This window comes from Aspergillus nomiae, assembly GCF_001204775.2.
Source record: "Aspergillus nomiae NRRL 13137 chromosome Unknown contig00193, whole genome shotgun sequence".
NCBI classification, from domain to species: domain Eukaryota; kingdom Fungi; phylum Ascomycota; class Eurotiomycetes; order Eurotiales; family Aspergillaceae; genus Aspergillus; species Aspergillus nomiae.
In genome coordinates this window covers 16508-41782 of record NW_015378248.1, presented here as the reverse complement: position 1 = coordinate 41782, position 25275 = coordinate 16508, and the positions used below count along the sequence as shown (strand labels likewise).

At 51.8% G+C, this 25275-nt stretch overlaps 7 protein-coding genes across 7 annotated transcripts; 4 read left to right on the top strand and 3 right to left on the bottom strand.

Annotated features, from left to right (window-relative positions):
• Positions 1 to 177: 177 nt before the first annotated feature.
• Positions 178 to 12322, bottom strand: ANOM_008053 (uncharacterized protein; the record flags this gene model as incomplete). Its single annotated transcript, XM_015553309.1, has 7 exons — positions 178 to 276; positions 324 to 4684; positions 4739 to 4990; positions 5065 to 5344; positions 5399 to 5436; positions 5492 to 5808; positions 5877 to 12322. 7 exons carry the CDS (start codon positions 12320 to 12322, stop codon positions 178 to 180), a joined length of 11793 nt encoding a protein of 3930 aa, XP_015405622.1.
• Positions 12323 to 12867: 545 nt separating this feature from the next.
• ANOM_008052 (zinc-binding alcohol dehydrogenase family protein) lies at positions 12868 to 13947 on the top strand (the record flags this gene model as incomplete). The annotated part of the gene is made up of 1 exon (XM_015553308.1): positions 12868 to 13947. One exon carries the CDS (start codon positions 12868 to 12870, stop codon positions 13945 to 13947), a length of 1080 nt encoding a protein of 359 aa, XP_015405621.1.
• Positions 13948 to 14399: 452 nt separating this feature from the next.
• ANOM_008051 (uncharacterized protein) lies at positions 14400 to 14903 on the bottom strand (the record flags this gene model as incomplete). Its single annotated transcript, XM_015553307.1, has 1 exon — positions 14400 to 14903. One exon carries the CDS (start codon positions 14901 to 14903, stop codon positions 14400 to 14402), a length of 504 nt encoding a protein of 167 aa, XP_015405618.1.
• A 338-nt stretch (positions 14904 to 15241) lies between these two features.
• Positions 15242 to 16516, top strand: ANOM_008050 (alpha/beta hydrolase; the record flags this gene model as incomplete). Its single annotated transcript, XM_015553306.1, has 1 exon — positions 15242 to 16516. One exon carries the CDS (start codon positions 15242 to 15244, stop codon positions 16514 to 16516), a length of 1275 nt encoding a protein of 424 aa, XP_015405617.1.
• A 228-nt stretch (positions 16517 to 16744) lies between these two features.
• ANOM_008049 (Major Facilitator Superfamily protein) lies at positions 16745 to 18481 on the bottom strand (the record flags this gene model as incomplete). The annotated part of the gene is made up of 3 exons (XM_015553305.1): positions 16745 to 17830; positions 17890 to 18214; positions 18270 to 18481. 3 exons carry the CDS (start codon positions 18479 to 18481, stop codon positions 16745 to 16747), a joined length of 1623 nt encoding a protein of 540 aa, XP_015405623.1.
• A 1153-nt stretch (positions 18482 to 19634) lies between these two features.
• Positions 19635 to 21143, top strand: ANOM_008048 (Zn(II)2Cys6 transcription factor domain-containing protein; the record flags this gene model as incomplete). Its single annotated transcript, XM_015553304.1, has 1 exon — positions 19635 to 21143. The coding sequence occupies one exon, from the start codon at positions 19635 to 19637 to the stop codon at positions 21141 to 21143; it is 1509 nt and encodes a 502-aa protein (XP_015405624.1).
• Positions 21144 to 21515: 372 nt separating this feature from the next.
• Positions 21516 to 22078, top strand: ANOM_008047 (EthD domain-containing protein; the record flags this gene model as incomplete). Its single annotated transcript, XM_015553303.1, has 2 exons — positions 21516 to 21665; positions 21761 to 22078. The coding sequence occupies 2 exons, from the start codon at positions 21516 to 21518 to the stop codon at positions 22076 to 22078; spliced, it is 468 nt and encodes a 155-aa protein (XP_015405625.1).
• Positions 22079 to 25275: the final 3197 nt, after the last annotated feature.

The window sequence follows — 25275 nt, the reverse complement described above, 5'->3', positions numbered from 1 at the left end:
GTGCCAATGTGTAGTATAGTTGGGATCACACACTGATAACAAAGTAAAATAAGTAGAGATTTCTCAATGTACCTGCCAATTATTGTATGACAGGAGTCCTATATAACTGAAATTCTATATTACAGTAGCACTTCCGGCATAGTTACATCAATCTGTATCCGTGACCTTTATCCCACGTCAAACCTCCAAAGCCTCCGGTCCACCCTTGACCAGCCGAGGCAAAACAAGAGAGTGAGCAGTCCCATCTGCAAACAGCTTCAAGAATGCTGCGACCAACTGGTCCATTCCCTCAGCAGAGGCTGCAGCGATCCAGTCTGCTGTACCTTGTGCGGTAACAGTCTCACCAACCTCTTCTTCCACGTAGCACGAGCCTGCTGGACGGGGACGACGGTTTCTCCGCAGTGGTGGACATATACCGGCTCCTTGGTGTCGACAGCGACTCCTGCCAGTGCAGTTTCGAGGACCGTCCGAGCCACGGACTCCACGTGTACAAAATCAAAGTATCCGCCCCAGCCCGGGAGCTCGGGCACGCTCTTCAAGAGGCGGGAGTAGCGCAGCACGGTGTGCACAATGTCCATAGTTGGGGTGTCAGCACCTGTCACGCTCGTCGGTCGGTGGATCCACACAGGCAGTCCAGTCTGAGCGGCGACGCGTTCGAGGAACCGCTCGCTGGCCCACTTGGATGCCACATATCCGTCAGACCCATCGGTTGGGGGCTGGTATGCCGCGACAGAAATTTCGGGATACGAGTCCTTCCCGCTGAGATGGGCAACTCCAGACGTGGAGATGAAATGGAAGGGCGTCTGGTACTTGGCGGCAAGGCGAACAAGCTCCTTGGTGGATTCCACGTTTGGCTTGCGAAGCGAGTGATAAGTCTTCATGAAGGAGACATCAGCGCCATTGTGGATGATAATATCAGCCGATGCGAAGAGCCTGTCTGCCTCGCTCTCGGAGAGTCCCAGGAGAGGCAAGTTGAGATTGCCTGCATGGACCGAGATCTTCTTCGACTGCTCGCGGGCTGCGGTGGGGTTTCGCACAGCCAGACACTCGATCTTTCCAATTTCCGGGCTATCGACCAGCTGCTGGCGCAAGGCACGACCGAGGAACCCGGTGGCACCAGTCAGAAGAACAGTCTTTGTCTTAGTAACGGCCTTAGATGGGCGCGACACAGGCTTGACGGATATGATTTCGGGGGAAACAGCTGTTTCAGCCTCCCAGTCGATCTGAGAGTAAGTGCCAGTACCGGCTGCATCAATACGCGCAGCAAGGCCTTCGAGTGTGTTGTTCTGGAAGAGCTCGGGCAGGGAAAGTTCGATGGAAAGACGATCGCGGATCTCAGCTTGCATCTTGAGCAGGAGGAGCGAATTACCACCAACTGAGAAGAAGTCAGATGCTTTCTCAATCTTTAGAGATTCACCGACATCTGCTAGAAGTGTCTGCCAAATGTCGCTCAATTGGAGTTCGGTAGGTGTCAATATCTCAGTGGAGCCGGCGCCAGGGATGTCTCCCAAAGGAATAGTGTTTAGCGCGCGACGATCAAGCTTTCCCGAAGCTGTGATTGGAAGCTTAGCCAGATTCTCGATGATGGCAGGCTTCATGAACAAGGGGAGAGGGAGCGTCGAGCGCAACGATCGAAGGTATTCAGATGTGTTATCTTTGGGTTCACGATCGTCTGCGAAAACAACGAACGCAGCCAGGAACTTCTCCGTTTCTCCCCTGAGGACGACTGCAGCATCGGACAGTATGCCGTGGGCACTGTTGAGAATCGCATTTTCAATTTCTTCCAGTTCGACGCGCACTCCTCGGAGTTTGACCTGCAAGTCTCCTTCAATTCTGCCTTGATAGACCAGGGATCCGTCCTCAAGCAGGCGTGCTTTATCTCCCGTACGATAAAGAGTCTTCCAGCCATCGATCGCCTTTTCAGGGCCTGAGATTGAGTCTGGTATGAACTTCTGCTTTGTGAGTTCTGGATTGCGCCAGTATCCCGGGCTGATCCCAGGCCCACCGAGAACAAGTTCACCGGGAAAGCCGACTGGGACTGGCTTTGCCGCATCATCGACGACATAAACGGCGTAGTTGTCGAGCGTGCTACCAATTGGAACTCTTTCATCATTGATAGCCTGGTAGTCTACCTCACACATGGTAGCAACGATGGATCCTTCAGTTGGCCCATAAGCATTCAAGACTGTTAGTGTGTTAAGTTGGAGATCACGGAACTTCTCCTTGAGGCTGACTGGGAATGCCTCGCCACTTGAGAGCGCAATGCGCCAGGACTTGCAAGATGCCAGTGCCTCTTTGCCATATCGCAGTAAAATCGAATACTCAGAAGGCACACAGAAGGTAAAGGTCACTCCTTCGCGTTGGATCAACGCCGCCAATGCCTCTGGATCCCTTTGGCTGTCGGTCACAATGAGAGTACCTCCGTTGGAAAGACAATAGAATATTTGAGCGAGCGACAAATCAAAGCTGACTGAACTCTGCTGCAGGACCGTCTCCTTTTGCAGACCCATTCGCTGGGATGCGGCAAGCACATGGGACATATAGTTGGCATTTGTTAGCTGGACACCCTTGGGTTTGCCAGTTGAGCCGCTTGTGAACATGATGAATGCGTTTGATGCGGCTTCGCTGAGATCCGGAACGGTCTTTTCAGTGTGGCTTGGAAGGAATGTAAGGTCGACGATGTTTTTATCCTGTGGACGGAGATGTTTCGCGATACTGGCAGTTGCCTTGTCGTGGACCAGAGCCTGTAGCTGCGCCTCTTCACAGATCAATGCTAAACGCTCGACAGGCATACTGGGATCAAGAGGCACGTAGACAGCACCAAGACGTAGAATTGCCAGAAGCGCGCACACCAAATCTGTCGACGGGTGGCAGCAAACGCCAATATGCGACCCAGCCCGCACCGAAGGAAGGGTACTGAGTGAAGCGGCGATAGCGTTTACTCGGTCACCCATGGCACGGTAGGTCAGGGCGCTTCCGGAAGAGTCTTTCAGGGCTGGTTCATCAGGCTGAGCCTCGACCAGTTGATTGATTCTCTTCGACAGCGTGTCCGGCCAAGTCGTTTCAATCTTTTTGCCAAGCCCCAACGACGTGGCCTTGGAAGATTCACCTTCCGGGAACAGAACATAGTCACTGAGTCGCATACCGGGATCCAGAGTAGCTTGCTCGAGAATGTTGACGTATGCCGTGATGAGCAATTGCCCGCCTTCGCGGTCAAACAAGTAGTCCAACAAACCCAATGACAAGAAGCCGCCAGTGCCATCGTCTTTCTCATCGACAGAGACTGTGATATCATAAGGATTCCGTGCGTCCTTGTAATCATGCCATTCAAGGCCGACTTCACCAATAGTACTTTGCTTCAGGGCCCCCATCCGATAATTGAAGATTGTCTGGAACAGCGGGGGGAAGGTGGTCGATCTGGGAATGTCCAGTTCGTCGAGAATGAGATCGATTGGGATGTCTGAGTTACCAAGTGCGGCATAGACAGAAGTGCGAGTCTGTTGGACCATGTCCTCAAAGCTTGGGTCATTCTGAAGCTTGAAACGCAATGGCAGCATATTCAAGAGGAACCCGATTGTCTGCATGAAATCCGGATTGGTACGGTTTGCATCCACAATACCGACGCACTGATCATCAACGCCGAGGAAATGATGAAGCATCACTTGGAAGGCAGTGAGATAGAAATGCAATGTTGTAACCTTTGCTTTCTTGCTGGCTGCTCGCACCTTATTCGTCAATGCGGGCTCGAGAGGCCGCACAAGTTCGATGGTTTCGTATTTTGTCATCGCCTTGCGGGAACTGGTCTTTGCAAAGCTGAACAAGGGGAGGGCACTCGGTAGATCACGGAACTGTGACTTCCAGTACTGAAGTTGCTTTGCATATACACCCTTCTCAATAGCCTGTCGCTGCTTCTCTGCGAATAACGAGTATTGCAAAGGGATTGGATGTTTCACCGTCGGCGAGGTATAGCATCGTTCGATGTCTTGGAGCGTGAGTTGCCAACTGACTCCGTCCATCATGATATGGTGATATCCAAAGACAATCGTGTGATAGTCAGGTGCATGGCTCAGGAGAACAACACGGAAGGTATCACCACGCTCAAGGTCATAGACGTGGCTGTGCATTTTGTTGAATTCTCGTTCAACATCACTCTTATCATTCGTGGAGTTCAGGATTTGGAGCCTGAAGTTGCTCCTTCTTAGAATGACCTGCTTGGCGTCACCGGTGAAGCTATCCGTGTGGAATGAGGTACGGAAGGATTCGTGCCTCTGAGTCACTAGTCGCAGTGCCGTCTCGAGTCTGCCAACATCCAATATCCCGTTGAGACGATAGGAGGTTGTGCAGTTGTATGTGGTCTTGTCCTCTAGGTAAATGGAAGGGAACCAGATTCGAGATTGTCCGTAAGACATGGGGTCGATGCGCAGCCATGGAGGCAAGACTGGCTTGCTCAAAGTGGTAGACTCATTGTCGGATGTATCAGGGGTCGGTTGTGCTTGAGTATCTCCGGGTGTCGAGTCCTCATCAGATGAGGCACTCGATTCCACGCGTGCCTTGTCCTCAGCAAGACCAACGTTCTCCGGTGGATTCTGTCCAACAGTCAAGTCGCTTTCCTGCTTTTCGGGAACGGGCTCATCGTCACCAGCGGCATTGTCTGCAAGGACTTCGACTGCTAGCTCGTCACATACTGTAGTCACCGAGGTCAGTATCAACGATATAGTTTTCAGGCAAGAATACTTACAGTCCACAACGCTCGCACCGCCCAACAGCTTCAGGACGGGCACATCCTGTCCAACCTCTCGCAGGAACCAGGATCGAATTTCAACTGCTACAAGCGAGTCTGCCCCCATTTCCAACAAAGAGATAGACTTATTGACATTGTCGGGCGGCAATTGCAGAATTACAGCCAATTCAGCAGCAAACATTTCTTGCAGGATTAGTGAAGCATCCTGAGCATTGCCAGCTTGGCGGAGTCTGGTCTTAGGAGACGCATCTGATCCAACGCTCTGGGCCCTTTGTGGCTCAGATTCGAAGTGTGATGAGAGAAGCGTGGGTTGGCGATCCAACTTGGCCGCTTGCTGCTATCAGATAGATCAACTTTAGCCAGACCGGTCATGATTTGAGATCGTTCGCCTGTGACAGGGTGGCCACCGAGGATGGCTTCGCTGAATATGTCGCGAATGTCGTGCTCAGAAATTGGCATCAAGTTCTGCTTGCCGAGGAAATGTTCATAGGTTGCCTTCCCCTCGCTGCGGCGAATGTAGCCGATTCCCATGATCATTCCGATGTCGACAACCGAGCCAGCCACGCCTCGTGCTTTGCGCTGAGCGGCTAGACCAACCATGTACTAAAGAAAAACTGATTTCAGTAATTGCTTCTACCTGAGATTTGGGTTACATACTTGATTTGCTGTGGCATAATTTGCTTGCCCAGGATTTCCTAGCGAAGAAAGTCATTCCTTGAATCCTTATTCCCTGGAAGGACGGGAACTTACCAACGACAGCTGCGGTGGAGGAAGTCATTATGAAGAAATCCAATGGGGCATCCCAAAACGCTTCGTCAAGGTTATTAGACCCATCAACCTTCGGCCGGAGCACCTTGCGGAAGGTCTCCTCATCCATATCTGCGAAGGGCTGGTCATGCATGATCATGGCTCCGTTGACCACTCCAGCAACTGGAGGCAACGTGTTTCGCAGTTTCTGGACGAGCCGGACAACATCCGGTTTACTCGTAACATCACAAGGCTCGATGTGCAGGTCAGCCCCCATGGAACGAAGCTCGGCCTCCCATCGTGTGCCTCTTTGAGGATTCCTATGATTTGTCCGTCAGCTGCCTTCCCTACGAATCATGCTTTCTCAAGAAAATGATGTCTAGCTCACCTGCTGGAGACAACGATGTGATGAGCACCATTGTTTATCATCCACCTGCAAAGGAATTGTCCTAATTCACCCGTCAGCCCAACAAGAAGGTAGGTCTTCGTGCTAGAAAACAATTTAGAGGCATCTAGTGGCTGAATGGTGGTGGGTAGTCGCTCGTCACCAGTCCAGTCAATGATTGTCAATGGAGACCTATCAGACGCCGCTTGTAGTAGCTCGGTTGGTCGCACTCGTGAAAGGGCTTGATTCGCGTCACCGATGGCCTGCACAAAGAAATCTTGCCATAATCCCACAGGTTGGTCCACACCGTGTGAGGAGGCATGGTCGCTGAACACGACATCTGATGTGAGTACCACGCTGTCGCGAGGTAGGATATCCTTCAGCCTTCCAAGGAACTTCTGCCCAACAGAAATGTCGATCAGCGTTTTCGTGTCCCGAGGCAGACTTGATCGAAGCATCAACTTCGACGCATGAGGATGAAGGTACAGCGTAGGAATGTGCGCCGGCAGGGAGGTGTCATTGGGTCTGTCAGTGGCCACAACGACGCGCTTTCCGTTTGTCTGTGCTCTGTCCCAAACGATGGAGGCAAGTAAGCTGTCCAGTCCATGCACGACCGTAGACCCTGACGAGGAGGCCAAGTCTACCACCCGCCGAGCCACCAAGTATCTCAAGACAGCCTCGATTGAAAGGCTTGGAGCGAAACCCTCTCGAAGGCGTTGCGTCCACGAGGTGGGAACAGTCACCAGAGAGGCATTCTGAGGAAGGAGGGCCAAGTACTCAGCGTCAGTCGTCAGATCCCGACCAAGTCCGACGAAGACAGAAACTCCCTCTGTGACTCGAACTGCGACAAGTGAACTTTCACTCAAGCGCAGCGACCTGTCCGTGCTCGGAGTAGAGACGAAAGCGTCCCTTTTGAGACCCTGGACAGCAGTGTACCTGGCGGCTTCGCTGCCGTAAATTGTCTTGGAAAGTATCACCTGAATGGAAGACGAATCAACATCTCTCTGTAGGAGCCTTTTGATGGAGTTGAGACGATCATTGAGCTCCCTCACGGGCACAATCCGAGGGAGCCAGAAAAGTCCCCGATGAAGGACGAGTTCCTGCTCAGCAGTCCAGAGGATTGATTTGTCGTTCCGAATCTTCTTCGTTTGGATGATCACCAAGCGAAGGATGCTTTCTGCGAGATGCAGCTCCTGGTTCTCAGTCTGCTCAACGTCAAGACATTGAAGGTGCAACTGTGGGATCTCCGCCGCAATAGTACGGAGAAGACCGAGTGACGCGGCGTGATAGGGGTTGCTTTGGCGATGTCCCTGCAGGAGCCATAAAACACTGGGTACACGCTCGAACAGCAGTTTGAGGTTAGAATAAGACTTCTTGTTGAAGTCCTTGATGAAAGGGGAGTCGATGTCTTTCAGAGACAACACAGCGGTAACATCCACCAAGGTCTTCTCTTTCAAGTGTTCAAGGGAGTCTACGACCAGGATGGTTTGAAACCAAGACTCGAGAAGCAGTTCCAGTTGACTGATCAGTTGGGACGTCACCAAGGTCTTCCCGCCAAGGATCAATAGCTTCCCGGGGAAGGATCCAACCGTTTTTCGAGACTGGAGGGGCTTCCGCAAAGATTTCACAACATTGTCTGTGGCCTGGGACACAATGAGAGACGTCTGAGGCTCTGGGCCGTCATTGAGAGTCGCATCAATACCAGAATAGCCCGTTTTGCGAAGTAATCGATCCCAGGTGACCAGTGGCACTGTTCTCGCTTCAGACCGGTCTTCATCTTCAAGTGACCACCAATGTGGAAGGATAGACATTATGAAGGGGTACTGAATTGCGGTGCCAGTTGATTCAAAGAATACGGAGAAGCCACCAGGTTTCAACAGTCCGCGAAGTCTCGAGAGGGATTCACGAAGGGGAAGAGGCAGAGGTGTTAGGCCGACCGCAATGATAAGGTCGAACGAGCCAACCTTGAAACCTTGAGATTCAAGGTCATCGTTCAAATTCAGGTCCTTTGTCAAAATACCACTGGGTAGAGCACCGTGTACATCCGCCAAGTAGTCCGGTGAGGCGGAAGATGTATGGGCAACAGTGTAGCTCGAGAAAGCATCGTCCAGTTCCTGAAGAATGGACCCTGTAACCCGTCCCGCGTACGCACCGATCTCCAAGATAGACATCCGAGGATGCTTGTGAGCGATCTGCTTGGCGACTGAGCCAAGTTGGCGATAACCCAGCTCTAATGTCGATCCTTTTCCAAGGGCTTGGTCAAAGATCGCTGCAATATGGTCGTCCGCCAAAGTCGCATCGCCGCTCACAATAGCCGGGAGTCTCTCTCCGATCGCCTTGCTCAATCTCAGATCATGATTATCGGGATCTTGCCTGACAAGATCAGCGATGTCATTCTCGGTATCGCTTGCCCATGCCAAGTTCTCAGAGGCACTACCACCTAAGCTCTGAGAGGAGAGAGAGCTTGCAAATCGAAGGAGGTTTTTATATTCTGGGATAACACGCGGTACTGTGCCCTCCCTGCTTAGCTCTCTCAGGTAGAAATGAGCAACGCGCTTGCTTGCGTCCGTGGGCGCCTGCTTCTCAGAGATTTCAAGGCTGCTGCGACCAGCACTGAGACCGCTCAGGATGTCCAGGTTCCAACGGTCTTCGAGGAATAGCTTACGGTCGTCACTTTCCGAGCCAGGAGCAAAAGAACTGACCAACAATTCCTCAATCAAGACTTGCATCTTTCCAGACTTTTCATTAAATACGTAAAGGTCACCATTAATGGCAGGCATTTGGAAAGTGTTCGCGGTCACAATATTGGTCACAACGGCGTCGACGGTGACACTGGACTGAGCGTCGATATTGGACTGACACTCAGGGACAGCCAGGACAATGCGGCCAAATTTCTGAGGAAGGAATGATGTTCGAAGCGATCCGTCATCTGGTGAAGCATATGCGGCAAATATTGCCTGGAAACAAACATCCAGCGTGATAGGGTGGATAAGGAACGAAGCACTGTCCTCTCCGGGAGCGCCAATACGAATGGTAGAATTGTGAAGCCGGCGCTGCGCAGCTTGAATACCGCGGAACGATCCGGTGTAGTTGAGACCAATGCTCGTCATTTGTTCATAGAAGTCATCGACGTCCATGGGGTAGAGAATGGGACGAACCTTGCTCCTAGCTGGAAGACCAGCGTCCTGTGACCGGCCCACAAAGACAGACAGCTTCCCTGTAAAGATTTTCTTGATCGGTCCCGAACCATCAGCGGGACCTGAAAAGCAGGCGTATTCTGCACGAATGACACCCTTGTCTGCCCCCTCCGTAGATTCAGTTTGATGGAGAGTAAAGAGTACCTCCGCTCCAGGCGGACCATCTGGAAGGGTGATAGCATTCTCGATCTCCAGATCAGTGATTTCGATGGTCTCAACTGGAAGGCCCTTGCTGAGTGATTGCGCTGCGCTCACTGCCATCACACAGTAAGCAGCGGCTGGAACAATGATCTGGCCCTGGAAGCGATGATCGCGAAGCCACGGCACCTCATCTCCTCGAAGAATATTGCGCCAGCGAGGTGCATGTTCGACATCACCAGGGAGCCTGGTACCCAGAAGTTCATGAAATGGGGGTCGGCCTCGGTATTGCTTGGACAGGCGCCCCTCCCTCCAATGGACCTGGTTGTGCTCCCACTGATAGGATGGTAGATTCCTCGGGATGGGCAAAGGATGTGGGACATCTTCACCCATGGCTGTTGCGAAGCCCTTGAAGTCAATGGCACCTGCAGGAAGATGTGTCCACAAGAATCCCAAAAGACTGCCAAACGAGACCACATCGTCCTTGCCCCGGTGCAGCGCTCCTTGGTACGGCCGTGCGTTGCCAGACACTTCCTTGATGGTTTGCGTTGCAGGTCCTTTGAGCGTAGCATGGGGTCCAACCTCGATGCAAATATCAAAAGGACCACGCCTTTCATAAGCCGCCTGCACAGCCTCAGAGAAGAGGACCGGGTTGGCCATGTTGTCTCGCCAGTATGTGCCTGAAAGCTCCTCTTTTCTGGGCCGTCCATTGTCGCTGTAGACGCTCGAGAGCCACGCACAACCGGGCTTGGATGACTGTGAATGGATTGGGACGGCAGTCAATGCTTCGAGATAGGGCTCTGAGCAAGGCTGCATATGCGGACTGTGGTACGCGGTGTCCACCTTCAGTGCCCGAGCAAACTTGCCATCGGCATCAAGAGCAGTCTTGGCTGCCAGGATGACATCAAGATCTCCAGACAGTGTGACACTGGATGGCGAGTTACTCGCAGCTACTACGATGTGGCCTTTGAAGGCAGGGCGATCACAGAATTTCCGTGCCTCTTCAAAGCTAAGACCGGCAGCCAGCATTCCACCCCTTTGACCATCCGATCCCTTTGCAAGGTTGGCAAAGTAGCCACGATAATAGGCGATTCGAATAGCTTCGTGGGCCGTTATGCACCCGCTGGTGTAGGCTGCCGCAATCTCACCGGAAGAGTGGCCCACTACGGTATGAAAAGAGACTCCAGCGGCATGCAAGAGATTCACTGTCGCAACCTGCACCGCCGTGCACAACGGCTGAGATAAGGCAGCTTCTTCCAGGCGAGATGTTTTCGGAGACGCCATGATCTCCTTTTTCAAAGACCATGAAGGCGGATGTGGCAGTTCGGACAGATGTTGTTCTAAGTCCTCAATTGTCTTTCGGAAGAGCTGCGAATGAAGAATCAGGGCCCGGCCCATGGTGGCCCATTGCGCACCTTGGCCGGTGAAAACGCCCAGGATACGAGGTCCAGCCTCAAGGTCTAGGATTTTCAGCCGTGTGCCGGCGTCACGTCCACGTTCAATGGCAGCGTCCATCTGCGCGATAACATCCTTCTGGGAGCCGGGCGAAAAGGCAATCCTGACAGGGAACACGCTACGACGTTCAAGCAATGCCCATGCAAGGCTCTTCAGATCAACCGAGTCGTTTGTCTTCAAGTACTCTGAATATGCTTGGATCATACCGAGGAGGGATTGCTCGGTATGAGCAGACAGGACGATTGGGAGCGAAAGTGGACGCTCGGTGACAGCCGCGCTCACGGTTAGCTCTCCCTCTTGCACCGACTTGTCATGAATAGATGGGCTATGAATAGCCGGGTCATAATGCTCAAGAATAACATGACTATTGGTGCCGCCAAAGCCAAAGGAGTTGATGCTTGCTCGTCGGGGAGTGCCTTCTGCTGTTGTAGGCCATTTGCGTGGCGCTGTTGGAATCTCCAAGTGCGTGTACCAAGGCTTGACACCTGGGTTAAGCGACTCGAAATGTTGATTGGGAGGAACAATGCCATTTTGCATGGCAAGCATAGCTTTCAACACTCCAGCCACTCCAGCGGCTCCCTCCGTGTGACCAACCACGGTCTTGATAGACCCGACAAGTAGCTTGCCTGGGTCAACACTTTGCTCATTGAAAAATGCTCGACTAATGGCAGATGCTTCCAGGGGGTCACCTGCAGGGGTACCGGTGCCGTGAGCCTCGAAGTACTGGCATCTCTGGTCCGGCCGGAGGGGGTCCAACCCAGCCTTTGCGTAAGTAGCACGAATCAAGGCCAGCTGAGCCTCATTACTCGGCATGGTAATACCTCGTGTACGGCCATCCGAATTCACGCCGGTTTCCCGGATGATACCCTCGATATGATCTCCATCAGCCAACGCACTGGACAGGGTCTTGAGAAACACAGCCGCAATGCCTTCACCGCGAGCATATCCATCAGCCTTGGCATCCCACATCTGGGACCATCCAGAGGGAGAAAGCATGTGTAAATTGGACTCTGCCTGATAGTTTTCCGGACTGAGAAGCAGATTGGCACCAGCTGCACATGCCGTTGTACTCTCACCGGATCGGAGGCTTTGAACGGCCTGATGAATCGCCACCAAGCTGGACGAACATGCCGTGTCGATGGTCATGGAAGGTCCCTTCCAATCATAGAAGTAGGACACACGATTCGAGATGATCGCGCGAGATGCGCCGGTGGCAATATATTGTGGGAGGTAGTCAGGGTCACGGACTTGAATGTCGTGGAAATCATTGCACATCAGTCCCACATAAACGGATGTCTGGCTTCCTTCCATTCCTTTCAGAGTTAGACCGGCAGATTCCATGGCCTCATACACAGTCTCCAGGAGAAGCCTCTGCTGTGGGTCGATCGCCTCCGCCTCTTTCGGGGTGGTGTTGAAAAAGGTTGCATCAAACAGTCGGTGGTCTTCCTCCAGGAAATAAGAGTTTGTGACATTGGTTGTCGTATGGTGCTCCGGGTTGGGATGATAGAAGCCATCCCCATTGAAACGAGTTGTGGGAGGCTTTCTAGAAAGATCGCGAGGGTGGTGCAATAGATCCCATAGCTTAGATGGGGAGGAGGCACCGCCAGGAAATCGACAGGCAGCGCCAATGATGGCGATAGGTTCATTACCAACAGCCATTTTGGTCTATAATTTGTCTACACCTCTAAAACAGACGACGAAGAGGTTTTGAAAATGAGTATATTGATCATATTCTGCCCGCATACCTTGCACATCGTCATATAGGTCTATCTCATGAAGTGACCGGATAAAACTGATATTGGCCCCCACGACACATCGCCGAAGCAGAGCCTACCAACAAGATAGCCTTAGCTGTTTGAATCCAGAGAAGTCCCGGCGGAAAAAAGGCTATTCTCCATGTGCCGCAGAAGCAACACAAGGGACGCCGACCACCTCCCCAGGTGTGAATCCTGAGACCGCCGATTACGGCGTATTCCTGAGACAAGCCTCCCCTCTTGGCTCTCAGTGAGTCTGAGAAAGTCCGAAATACGTGATCTCCAAAATGAGGAAGGTGGCCGACTTGGAGGATCTCCTCGGTAATCAGCACGGCGTGCTGGTGGAGGGTCGGAGATGAGAAAGTAAGCGCTAAGGGTACGAAGCAAGACATCTGTCACAATATAGAAGGAAGGATTCATGCGTATGTATCCATTTGACAAACACCTTCCATGAGACAAAAGATGCCATCACAGTACGCCATAGTGGCAGAGGGCCCCGGCCGGGTCCGGCTGGAGTCCAACGTCGAAATACCTCAGCCAGGAGAAGATGAAGTCTTAGTCAAAGTTCATTCGATTGCTCTCAACCCGGTGGACTGGAAGACCTTGGCCTACTCCAGTACCCCAGGGGCTATCAGCGGGTGTGACTTTTCAGGGACAGTGGCAGGTCCTGTTGGTCCCAAATGCAAACGAGCACTGAATGAAGGGGAACGAGTGTGTGGATGGATCATGGGTGCGAATCCTCTCCGCCCATCGAACGGATCCTTTGCCGAATACCTTGTGGCAAAGGCCGACCTGCTCTATCGAATCCCAGACAATATTTCGTTTGAGAGCGCGGCAACCATTGGAATCGGTGCGACAACTGGTGGACTCTCCTTGTTCAAAACCCTCGGTCTTTCCTTTGCCGAACGCAAGGTGACGCCTTCATCGCCGTCCGTACTTGTGTACGGAGGAGCATCCTCATCAGGTGTCATTGCCATCCAACTTCTGCGGATGGCTGGATATCGTGTCATCGCCGTCTGTTCGCCCAAGAACTTCGGCTTAGTCAAAGATCTCGGCGCAGAAGTGGCATTTGATTATCACTCGGACACGTGCGGCAAGGATATACGCACGTACACGCAGGATGAGCTTGGCTATGCACTAGACTGCATCTCAAGCACGAGCAGCATGGGTATCTGCTACGACGCGTTGCGGAGTCAACCGGGCGCGCGGTATGTCTCGCTTGACCCATTCCCCGACCGCGTGCAGCGCCTGCGACCAGACATCCATGCAGAATGGATTCTCGCGTTCACGGTGACCGGCGAAGAGGTGGGGCTTGGTGGCGCCTTCCACCGGGATCCAACGCCTGAGGATTATGAATTCGGGGTTTCATGGTGTCCGAAGATTGACAGGCTGCTCGAAGAGGGTAAGCTTCAACCGCAGCGGCCCACTATCGTGGAAGGGGGGTTGGCCGGGGTGTCCGATGGCCTTGAGAGGCTGAAGAGGGGCGAAGTGCATGCGTCCAAGTTGGTATATGTGGTTGGACAGGGGTAATCCGGGAATTTGTTCTGAGGACCGGGGGGGGTTCGGGAAATTGATTGAATGACAAACATACATACATGACCGGCTAAACTCTTCTCAGTCATTTTCAAACAACAAGTAGAACTAAATTGTATTTTGAAACTCGTATTCTGCATGCAAGTTGAAACTTAAAGCCGTGGTCAAACTCAATCTATTAACAGCCGAGTTACAGCACAGATGTTCTTCAGGGTCTCCGCACGTGTTGTTCCACGACATGTTTATATTGTTTGCGTGCTCTGATCAACCTCACTCTGAACAAACGAGAATGCCCTTGGCTAGTAATTGCATCAACCTATAAACAAAACCCATTCCATCTCACTTCAGATATTCCTGCCCCCATTTGCCACCATGATACACGTTCTCCACCCACATTGTGTCAGAAATTAGAATGCGACCTCGCCGCGCAAAGGCCTGCTGCCCGCACCTTACGGGAAACGCACTGCAGACAACACGGCACAGAAGTACATGATCCAGCCGGGTCCATCAACCGTCAGCATGCGGATGAAGTTCATAGCGAGCCACTCGTGTGTCGCCTGGGTGTTTTTCGAGCCCGGCTCTTCCTTCTCGCAGATCCGTGCGATGATCTTCATCGCTCCCGGGCCGTAGAGAAAATGCCCCGCGGAGAACACCATTCCAGCCCAGTAGAAGTACTTCGTGATGGGGTCGAGTGTGGCCCCGTATTTCCACGTATTGATCAGCGCTGTTCCAAATGCAAGCGGATACGAGGCGCCCACAACGGCGATGGTGCGATCGAAGAAGCCCGGGAACCAATGTGGGAGAACAGGTCCACCGGCTTTAGCGAGAGCAGGCTGCGCGAAGGGTCGAATTGCGGTGGTTTGGTCAATTCCGCACATCACGGACGCAGTTGAGATGACCAGAGGGGCCAATCTCAGGAGATTGAGGCCGAGGTTTAGGTCTGTGGTTGTCATGGCGCTGGATATTTTTGGTTGCTTGGAGGCTGTTGGCTGTCCTGGTTTGCGTGCAGTCTCCCAAGGCTCGTGGCTGTAGTTATACAACCTCGATATTCTGTCTGTCTCTCCTTCAATCATACGACAACATACGACCATTGATTTCGGCGATCCTATGCATCGGACCCGAATGTTTCGGCGACGTTGGATGCCGAATCGCCTGTAAGACTACTATCGAACAGTAAGCACAAGTAAAAACCAACACAAGCTCAACTTAGTCAACTCCGCTGGATGTCGATATGTAATGCACCACACCACCCCTACAGATTCCCAGTCTCAAGCGTGGGCTCATTTCGAAAATGTACCAGTTCTTCAAAGACGGCTTCTTCAACTTCGAACTCGTCCGACTACTTGGATCTGCAACCTTTGGCGGATGCGAGATCGGCGAGGCCCTCGATGTCCTCCCGCTCATCAAAGAGCAAGACCCGAACAGTTGGTACAATGCATGGACAAAAGCCGGATCCCGAGCAGAAACACTAGCCAAAGAGGCTGAGCTACAAGGAAATCAAGTAGCCCGCCGCAATGCGCTGCTCCGATCCGCAAACTATTTTCGCGCCGCTCAATTCATGCTTAACACGCGACCAGATGACCGCATTCTCGAAACAGCGGAGCATTCGATCCAGAACTTCAAAAAAGCCACTCATCTCCTGGACGGACCTGTCTACGAAGTGGACATCCCATACGAGGGCATTCATCTGCCCGGCTACCTCTACTTGCCCGCAACATCCAAGCGCTTACGAGATGCCAAGACTCCTGTCTTGATCAGTACTGGAGGTCTGGACTCGACCGTTGAGGAGCTGTATTTTATTGGCGGGGCATCAGGACCCGAGTTGGGATATGCCGTGCTGACATTCGAAGGCCCCGGTCAGGGCATTGTATTGCGCCGCGAGGCCCACTCATACATGCGACCTGATTGGGAGGTTGTCACCGGGGCCGTGGTGGACTTTCTCTACGGATTCGCGACGCAGCATCCCGATCTGGAGCTCGATCTCACTCGCATTGCGCTCCATGGCGCCACGTTGGGAGGGTATTACGCGCTGAGAGGTGCAGCCGATCCCCGCATCTCCGCCTGTATCGCGGTCGACCCGTTCTATTCAATGTGGGAAGTTGCCATCACTCGCATGCCGGCTCCTTTTATCAAGGCCTGGACGTCAGGTTGGCTGGGCGATGGCATCTTTAACGGCACAATGAATATCCTGTCCCGGCTCAACTTCCAGATCAAATGGGAGATGAACCAGGTAAAGTGGGCCATGGGTATGAAGACCCCTGCGGATGCCATGCGACGTATGCAGGACTTTACACTCCGGACTGCAGATGGTGGGGAGTACCTTGATCGGGTCAAGTGCCCTGTCATGGTCACGGGTGCTGCGGCGTCCATCTACGCCACCGAGGACCCCAGCGCGAACAAGGTGTTTGCTCGGTTGGCGCATCTTCCCGACGAGCGTAAGCGTCTGTGGGTTGGCAAGGAAGTGTCTGACGGCGGGCTGCAGGCCAAGGTTGGCATTTTTGGCTTAGCGCAGCATCGTGTGTTCGCTTTCCTGGATGAGCAGTTTGGGATCCATCGAAGTGTATAACCGTCTGGGTTATGTCGGAGGTACAAAGCAACCTGGGAAATTTGCAACATATTAAATTAGTATTATCGGAATAACGTAGTCGACTATGAAGACAAATCCATGCAATCCAAGCAATTCACAAGCGCACCACACAAACACCGAATCATTCTTCTCCAATTCTCCTTCCCTTAAGTCAATTTTTAACTATCTAATTGGTACCTCCGACGCAAATTGTCCCCACCCCTCTGTCTACGCTGCAACACCCCCTTCACTATCTTTCTCCTTCTTCGGATCCACGATCCCATACTCCGTCTCCAACTCCGTACGCAACTTGAGCTGCTTCTCAAACCAGACGATAATAAATCCCAAGGCCGCAAAAGCGAGCGAAACCTGCCAAACCAGCTTAAGCGTATCCGAGTATACGCTGATGACTTCATCCCGAACTTGAGGCTCAAGAGACTTGATGTAAGTAGCCGAGACATGAGAGTAAGCCTCGCCGCCGGCCAGCTGCGCCGCAACAGCAGGGTCCGAGATGCGACTGGACAAGCGCCCAAACTGTGTGTTGAAAATCGCAGCCGGGATGGAGATGCCCCAGATGGCGCCGTAGCTGCGAATAAACGCCCAGGTGGCGGTGGCCAGGCCCACGTCCTTCTCTTCCAGGGGAACCTGCACCGCGGCCAGGGTCGTCGTGAGCAGGAGGCCGAGCCCGATGGCGGTGATGATCTGGTAGATGATCCATTCGGCGTCACTTGAATCGGCATCTAGGCGGGTAAAGAGGCCCAGCCCTAACAGGGCCAGACCCATGCCCACGGCGTGCATGGGCTGGTAGCGGCCCCATTTGGTGAGGATGATACCTGCGGCCATAGCGGTGGGTACGGCGAGGATCACGCTGGGCAGGAACTGCACACCGGCGCGAGTCGAGCTCGACAGCTTGACGGACTGGAAGTACACGGGGATGAAGTAGACGACCCAGAAGGTGAGCATGTTGTGGATGAAGGATAGTATCAGAGCGGAGAAGGAGGTCCGGTTGCCGAAGATGTGTGGTGGCATCATGGGCTCTACGCACCACGGGCTGGCCTCGTATAGATGGAAGGCTATCATGCCGACGAATCCGAGCACCAGGCAAATGATGATGCGCCAGTTGGACCAGGGGTAGGCGGTACCGCCCCAGGTGAGAGCGAGCAGGATGGAAACGATGGAGGTCATGAGTAGCGCATTGCCGATATAATCAATTCGCTTGAGCTTTTTCTGCCAGGGCTCTTTCTGGTAGTTGACATGGAGGAAGAAGAACAAACAGACGAGCGCGGTTCCGCCAATCGGGAGGTTCAGATAGAACTGTGAGTTGCATGAGCCAAACACGTCCCATCAGGTATCAGTATCGAGTAAGCACTTACCACCCATCGCCAGGAACTATGTTGTACCAGAGCACCTCCGATAAACGGACCAAGGGAGGTGCCAATGGAGAACACGGCGAAGATCATCCCCATAAAGTTTCCTCTTTCACGCAATGGGAGGAGGTCGCTGACAATCATATCGATCATCACGTTGATACCACCTCCACCAATTCCTTGGATTGTTCGCCCGGCAATCATCATGGCAGAGTTGATGGCACCGCCGCTGATACCGCTGCCGAGGACGAAGAAGGCCACAGCGCCGATCATCAGCCATCGTCGTCCGAAGAGGTCCGCGGTCTGTCCAAAGAGGGGTTGGAAGCAAGCACTTGGAAAAGGTTAGTCTCATCCACCGCAGAGCCTTTGCAGGAGAACGGGCTTACCTCGTGAGGAAGAATGAGTTGACAAACCAAACATAGTCCTCGCCCGCACGCAATTCATCCGAGATGAACGGCAATGCGGTTGACGTGACCGTCGACTCCACGGCAGCTAGCAGGATCGACACGCAAAGTGAGATATAGATCGCCCAGAAGCGCCATCCCTTCCCCTGCTTCTTTTCGACGGGCTGTATGGCAGTGTCCGAGGTGTCCGACATTGTACCGGTTCGTGTATAGTACAGAATCGAGAATCGAGCAAGCCGAAGCGGCTGTCTCGCGCGCAGAAAAAGGACATGATCGAACAGAGATTTCTAAGAATTGGGTGGTGCATTTGTCAACATGGCCGACGCCGAATTGAAGTTCGGTGATGTTTCTTTCAGATCACATATACGAACGTTCCAGGCTGCTGATTGGTTCAAGGTCACCGAATTCATCCATGCTATGGACACGGCTGTCGTCGCTATAAACACGCACTCCCTTGAGATCTTCCGTACTTTTTCGCTGTATTAGCAAGCACCGGTTCCCGCGAGCGCTTTTAACGCCACAAGGATGGCTACCCATGGCGGGCCGTAAGCACTATCGTAGCCGAGCCAGAGGTGTAGACCATCTCTGCATGACAATTGATAGAAAATGGCGCCTGTCATAATGCGAATTTCTCAGCCACAAGTCACGCCATATCCCATATAGATAGACTGCATAAATATAGTACATCCTTTTGAAGAGTTTTTGAGTTTCGTCAGTTGCAGACTTTCATATATAAATTACGAAAAGTACTATATTAGAATTCCAGTATATGATCATTTTCCTGATGGGGTATAGTATCTTCTTCATGAATATCTAGATCCATGTCTGTATACGAATATAAATACGAGGTTCTAGATAGCTCGTACCTGTCGTTGAGGAGGTGACGAAGATCACCCAAAGCCACTAGGATATTCTGCCGGAGATACAAGCCGCAACCGCTTACCTGAGCTTTGCTAGTTCTTATGTACAATAAGCACCAAAGCCGCCCAGCTCCGCGTCATTCGTGGAAAGGCCAGCCCGGAGATCGCCAACCAGTCCAATCTGCGGGCCCAACCCAATCTCATGGCGAGGCCCCCAGTATGATTGAACACGAGTGACGCAAAAGAACAAGCAGCAAATAAAAGGCACTTGTTCGATCTCAACTAAACCTGGACATACAAATATAACAGGGACCAGGTCAGAAATGCAAGTTCCATGTGTCACTCGGTAGCAGGGTTTCCTAAGGCAAACAAACAAACGTTCTTTGTAAGAGCCGCATCATCTCTTAGGCTCTTTCTTTCCCCGCCTCTCCCAACATCTGCCCCCCCCACACGTGCCCGAAGAATCTCGACGTCGGGACCCCGGAGAATGTATGAACCACCGTCACGGCAAGCCTGCGATCGCTGCCACGATCTCAAATTGCGATGTCACCGGAACGATGCAGGGAAATGTAGCCGTTGTCAGAGAGCTGGCGCCAACTGTGTGTTCAGTCCCTCCAATCGCGGTCGCCGACCGAACCATCAACTTCGCCGATCCGACTCCCAAACATCCAAATGGATGAGCGACGGACAGTCGAATGTAAAATTAGCACCTCAAATAGCACAGCGCCTGAGACCACATTTGGCCAACTTGGACGCACAGAACCAGTTGAGTACTCCGGATCCCTCTGGGATATGTGGGCTGGAGAGCGCCAACCACTCATACCGGGGTCGCCAATACCCGGAAGATGACTGCCAGGAGCAGCCTCACGCTATAAATGCCGAGAATACACCACTTACCACTGCCGGGCCGTCACTACCGGACCTATGTATCGGCGTAGATCCCAGCGTCACAATACCGGAAGGCTTTCCACGGTCGCTGAGTCTTTCGGACGCACCCATGGATTCTGACGTCTTTGCTCGCTTCACTCGTCCAAGCGAGGCAACCCTCACTCCGATCACTGATACCCACCTTTCTTTCCTTGAGCCCTTCTCGGGACTGGGTGTGCCGGAGACTGTTCCCCCAGAAAATGGTGCTGGCCCAACCCGGCATTTGGACCTGTCACAAGCAGCTGATGGCGGTCGCAAGGTCGGTCCACAGACGCGTTTTCTACAGCAGTTTATGGAAGACCTCTTGGAACTCGATATAGACTTGATCCGGCACACCTTAGAGGATCCTGTTGTATTCGACTCAACTTCAATGAACACAAACCCGGGCGGAAATGGCAGCAGTACTCCCACGTCTGACTGCGCGATTGACACAACTTTCGTTCTCACCCAACGTTTCATTAACCTTCTGCGTCGCGGGGGCAACTGGACTGCCCAGACCAATACTGCACAGAACTCGCAATGGAAATCGCCGCTGGTCGGATCATCCTCATTTTCCTCACGGTTCCAGCAGATGATCACCAAAGCCACCCCCCAGAGCACCCCCGGCTTTTCAGAGATCGACTCTCAGCAGCCGGAGACGGCCCTCGACCAAGCATCACTACTACACGCTCTATCTACTTACCTGCGGCTCATCGAAACGTACCACATCACGTTCTCGCAAACCGCCGACAAATTTGGCACTGCCCTGGCTGAGGGCTCAGCTATTCCACTCCCTTCGTTGCAGATCGGTGCCTTCGCCATGGACGATCCTGCAGGGCACATCGTACTGGTGATTCAGTCGGCGTTACAATTGCTCGATCGCCTGGGAGACCTGGTGAACAAGCTCACGGCCCCTTTCTTGGCCGAGGAGATGGGGGATATCGACGTCAGTCGGCCCCCAAGTCCTCCCAACGGCCACAACGCCGTCAAGATGATCATGGTGGCGGTTCGCGAACGCGAAAGCCAATTCATGCAGGTAGCGGCACGGCTGCAGAGCTGCTGTCGCGAGGTCCAGCGGTTGCGCGGCTAACGCTCGCAATGACGAATATTAAACGATGTAACCCAAGAAAGCTAGAACCGGTGCAGCCATCATGACTTCTCGTGTTTCAGCTACTAGAGCAAACGCGGAGTATGGGTGGAGCCCATTATGTCTATACGAAGATGATAAGATGAAAATAGCAGTAGATTATAAACGTTCGTATTCTGCCGGCGCTGCGTCCAACTTTTAATCGGCCATGGGGTCACCGAATCGGCGAACTTCACATCGGACCGTAGCGATCAGCCAAGACTCGGCGTCCGTGCAAGATGCAGGGAATCATAAATAGGACAACCCATGCAGCAGACTCTGTATGAGCCCAAGACCCTGCCATTTCTCCTCCTCCACCCCGCAATTCCACGCATCATGGCCCCGCAACGTCTGCTCAAGTTAACACTTGCCCACTACCGCAACCCAGACTCTACCGAGGAAGAATGTCACCGCTTCCTGACCGAGGAGTATATCCCCAAAGTCATCGAGATCCTTCAACGGCATAAGCTGGAGACATACAGCTATGTGAGGCTCCCTCCCCGCAAGCACTCTCATCCCTGCTCTTTTCAGCACCACCAAGCAAAACCACAAGAGAAAGCTTACACTATACATTGAAATAGCACTTCACCCCCAGCCCGGTACAGAACGTGCTGCGCGCCGCAAGCGAGCGTCTCCAGAACGGCTGGACCGTCGACGACCACGACCTCACGGTGGAGTTCTACTTCCGCGAGATCGCAGGCCTGGTGACGGTGTCGACAGACCCGGACTTCATTGCTCTGAAGTCCATCGAAGGGCCATTTATTAGTCAGAAGGGAGTCGTGGCCCGGCTGGGATGGGTGGAGACCTATGTTGCCGACGAGCAGGCGGTCAATTTGATAGACGGAAAGTCGCAGTATGAGAGCTTTGAGCAGGCGTCTGCTATTCAGCTCGCGCTTTGAGCCTATTGCTTTGCATAGAAGATATAGCAGGCCTACTTGATTACTACTGGTATTAAGTTCTTGCTTTCCCTACACACTCTTAGTCCGTAGATGGTGTCCGCCAAGGAACCTTGGGTTTTCACGTCAGCCTGGACAAGCTTCTAAACCAAGAGTTGGTTGTCTGGCTAGTTAGCTTAGCTAGTTTAGAGTTAGGGTTTCTGGTATCCGAATATCTTGTGTGAATTTAAATGGCGGACGGCAAGAAGATCGCTGGCGCCACATCGGGATTTCCGATAACTAAGTGATCCTTCACGTCAAGGCGCCAAGGCATAGATAAATACGTCCGTTATACAGAAGATCTACGACCTACAGCCACTTCCGTCCTTCCGATAACTACCTAATCGACACCAAGTATGGCTGTCTTGCCGCGCCCGCGAATGTCCATCATCGGCATCCCGAAAAGGTCATAAACCAAAGCGTACTTTCCCATCCAAAGGAGCCATTTCACGACAGGACTCCATGATGCTGTGTGAGATATCGCGTCCGGACATGACACCAGATCAAGTGATGAGTCAAGGTTTGAGGATGAACTGAAAGCCATTCTAGCCCAGTTTGATGCATCAGTGTCCTACGCCTTTGCGTCTGGCTCTGGCGTATACGCGCAAGGCCCCCAGCGGTCATCTCCAGGTTTTATAATTCATGCTGATCCTCCCAGAGCAATCACGAGAATGAAAGACGGCCATCAGAATGGTAGATCTCTAGAGATAGAAATCTGCCTCAAGGAGCAGTCTCCAATTCAAGAGACAATCCTGGCCATCTCACTGTGGCTATTACCCGGGTAAGTTCCCACCTGTGTCATCTGTTTGCGGGATGTTCTTTATTGTCGCCGTCCTTTCTGTGGGCTCGTTGAATAGACCTTACTAATCCATCAGCAATGTCAGGGTTCTATCCCCTACAGGAACGCAGACTACGGCACAAAGCAAATTTCATAACTGACGACTGTCTATATCTGAAGATGCCAGTAGATAGAGGGTTTTTATAGAAAAAGCCTTTGCATTCACATAACAGTCAAGGGAAACCTAACTAAATAGGGAAAACCTTGCCCAAGGCAAATGAAATACATTCTGGAAGCCGAAGACCGAATTCGTTCGCGATTCCGTGAGTCGCGAGTGTTTCGCCAGAAATAGGCTTGTATAATTCGGCCATGCTAGTAAACAAATATGTCAGTGGATAAGAGCTCTAGTGTGATTTTCTCCAGACTTCAGTCTTACATCGAAGAGGCTTTGCCAGTACTGCAGTACTATGCCGGCCACGCACAAGGTGTTCACTAAAATGAATCATTTGATGAGTATATCTCTTAAGCGGAAGGGGAACCAGCACTCACACACTATCCATGTCCCATCTCTGTCAGTCTAGATATCCTTGTATTATCCCTTCTGTAGGAAAAGATTAAGGACATACCTCCTATCCATATCCCAACTCTGTTAATCTAGATATCCTCATATTATCTCTTAAACAGGAGCTGGTTGAGCACATACCTCCTATCCATATCCCAACTCTGTCAATCTAGATATCCTCATATTATCTCTTAAGCAGGAGCTGGTTGACCACATACCTCCTATTCATATCACATCTCTGTCAGCCTAGATATTCACTGAATTTCATATTACCTTATTAGTAGGAAGGGGTTCGGTACTCACACACTATCCATATTCCACCTCTGTCAGCCTAGATATTCTCAAGTCTTCTCACCTATCTCTCGAATAGAAAGGAATTGAGTACATACAAACTACCCATATTCCATACCTGTTAGTCTGTATGTCCTTATATCCCAAGTTATCTCTCCGATGGAAGGGATGAAACACATACGTCCTATCCATGTTCAATCTCCGTCAGCCTGGATATACTCAAGTCATCTCTTGAGTAAACAGGGATTAAGCACTCACACACTATCCATATCACATCTCTGTTAGCCTAGCCCTAGATATCTTCCAGTCATCTCTTGAATGGAAAGGGGTTAAACACATACAGCCTGTATATATCCCATTAGACCATCTCTATTAGCCTAGATATCCATATAGTATCTCTCAAGCAGGGAGAACACATACGTCCTATCCGTAGCCCATCTCTGTTAGCCTGGGCCTCAGGCCCTGGATATGCTTATATTATCTCTCAAGCAGGAAGGGTTTAAGCACATACATCCTATCCATATTCCATCTCTGTTAGTATAGACATCCTTGGGTCATCTCTCAGATAGGACGGGGTAGAGTGCATACATCCTATGCAGATTCCATGCGTCAGCCTAAATAACCTTGTGTCATCTCTTAAATAGGAAGGGAAGGGCTAGAATACATACACCCTGTCCATGTCCCGTATCTGTCAGTCTAGATATCCTTATGTCATCTCTCACACAGGACGGAGTAGAGTACATACATCCTATACATATTCCATCTCTGTCAGTCTCTAATTTTCAGAGGTAAAGTAATCTGTCGCGTAGGAAGGGTTAAAGTACATACAACCTATATATATCCCATTTCTGTCAGTCTCACATTTTCAAGGGTAAAGTGATCACTCAAATAGGAAGGGTTGAAGTACATACATCCTATATATATTCCATCTGTGTCAGCCTGGGCCCTATGTCCGAGATATCCTCAAGTCATCTCTCAAATAGGAAGGGATATCATAGAGTACATACACACTATCCATATCGCATGTGTCAGCCTCGGCCCTATATATATCCTCATGTCATCTCTCAAGCAGGGCGGAGCAGAGTACATACAGCCTATCCGTATCGCATCTTTATTAGCCTAGATATCCTCGGATTATCGTTCAAGGACAAAACGGGTTCAACACATACATTCTATTCTCTGTCAGCTAAGATATTCTCACTTTAACTCTCAACTCATCAAGGGATGAAGCACGCACACACTATCCATATTCCGTCCATGTCAGCGAAAATGTCCTTGTATTATCTCTCATGTCGAATTCGGGAAAATATTGACATACCGCCTATCCATATCCCATCTCTATTAGCTTGGATATTCTCACAATAATCTGAATTTATCCCCGAAGGAGTCAAGCGGGACGGGGAGGTTGAGCACATACCGCCTATCCATATCCCGTCTCTGTCAGCTTGGGCCCTGGGCCCTGGATATGCTTATATTATCTCTCAAGCAGGAAGGGGGTTTAAGCACATACATCCTATCCATATTCCATCT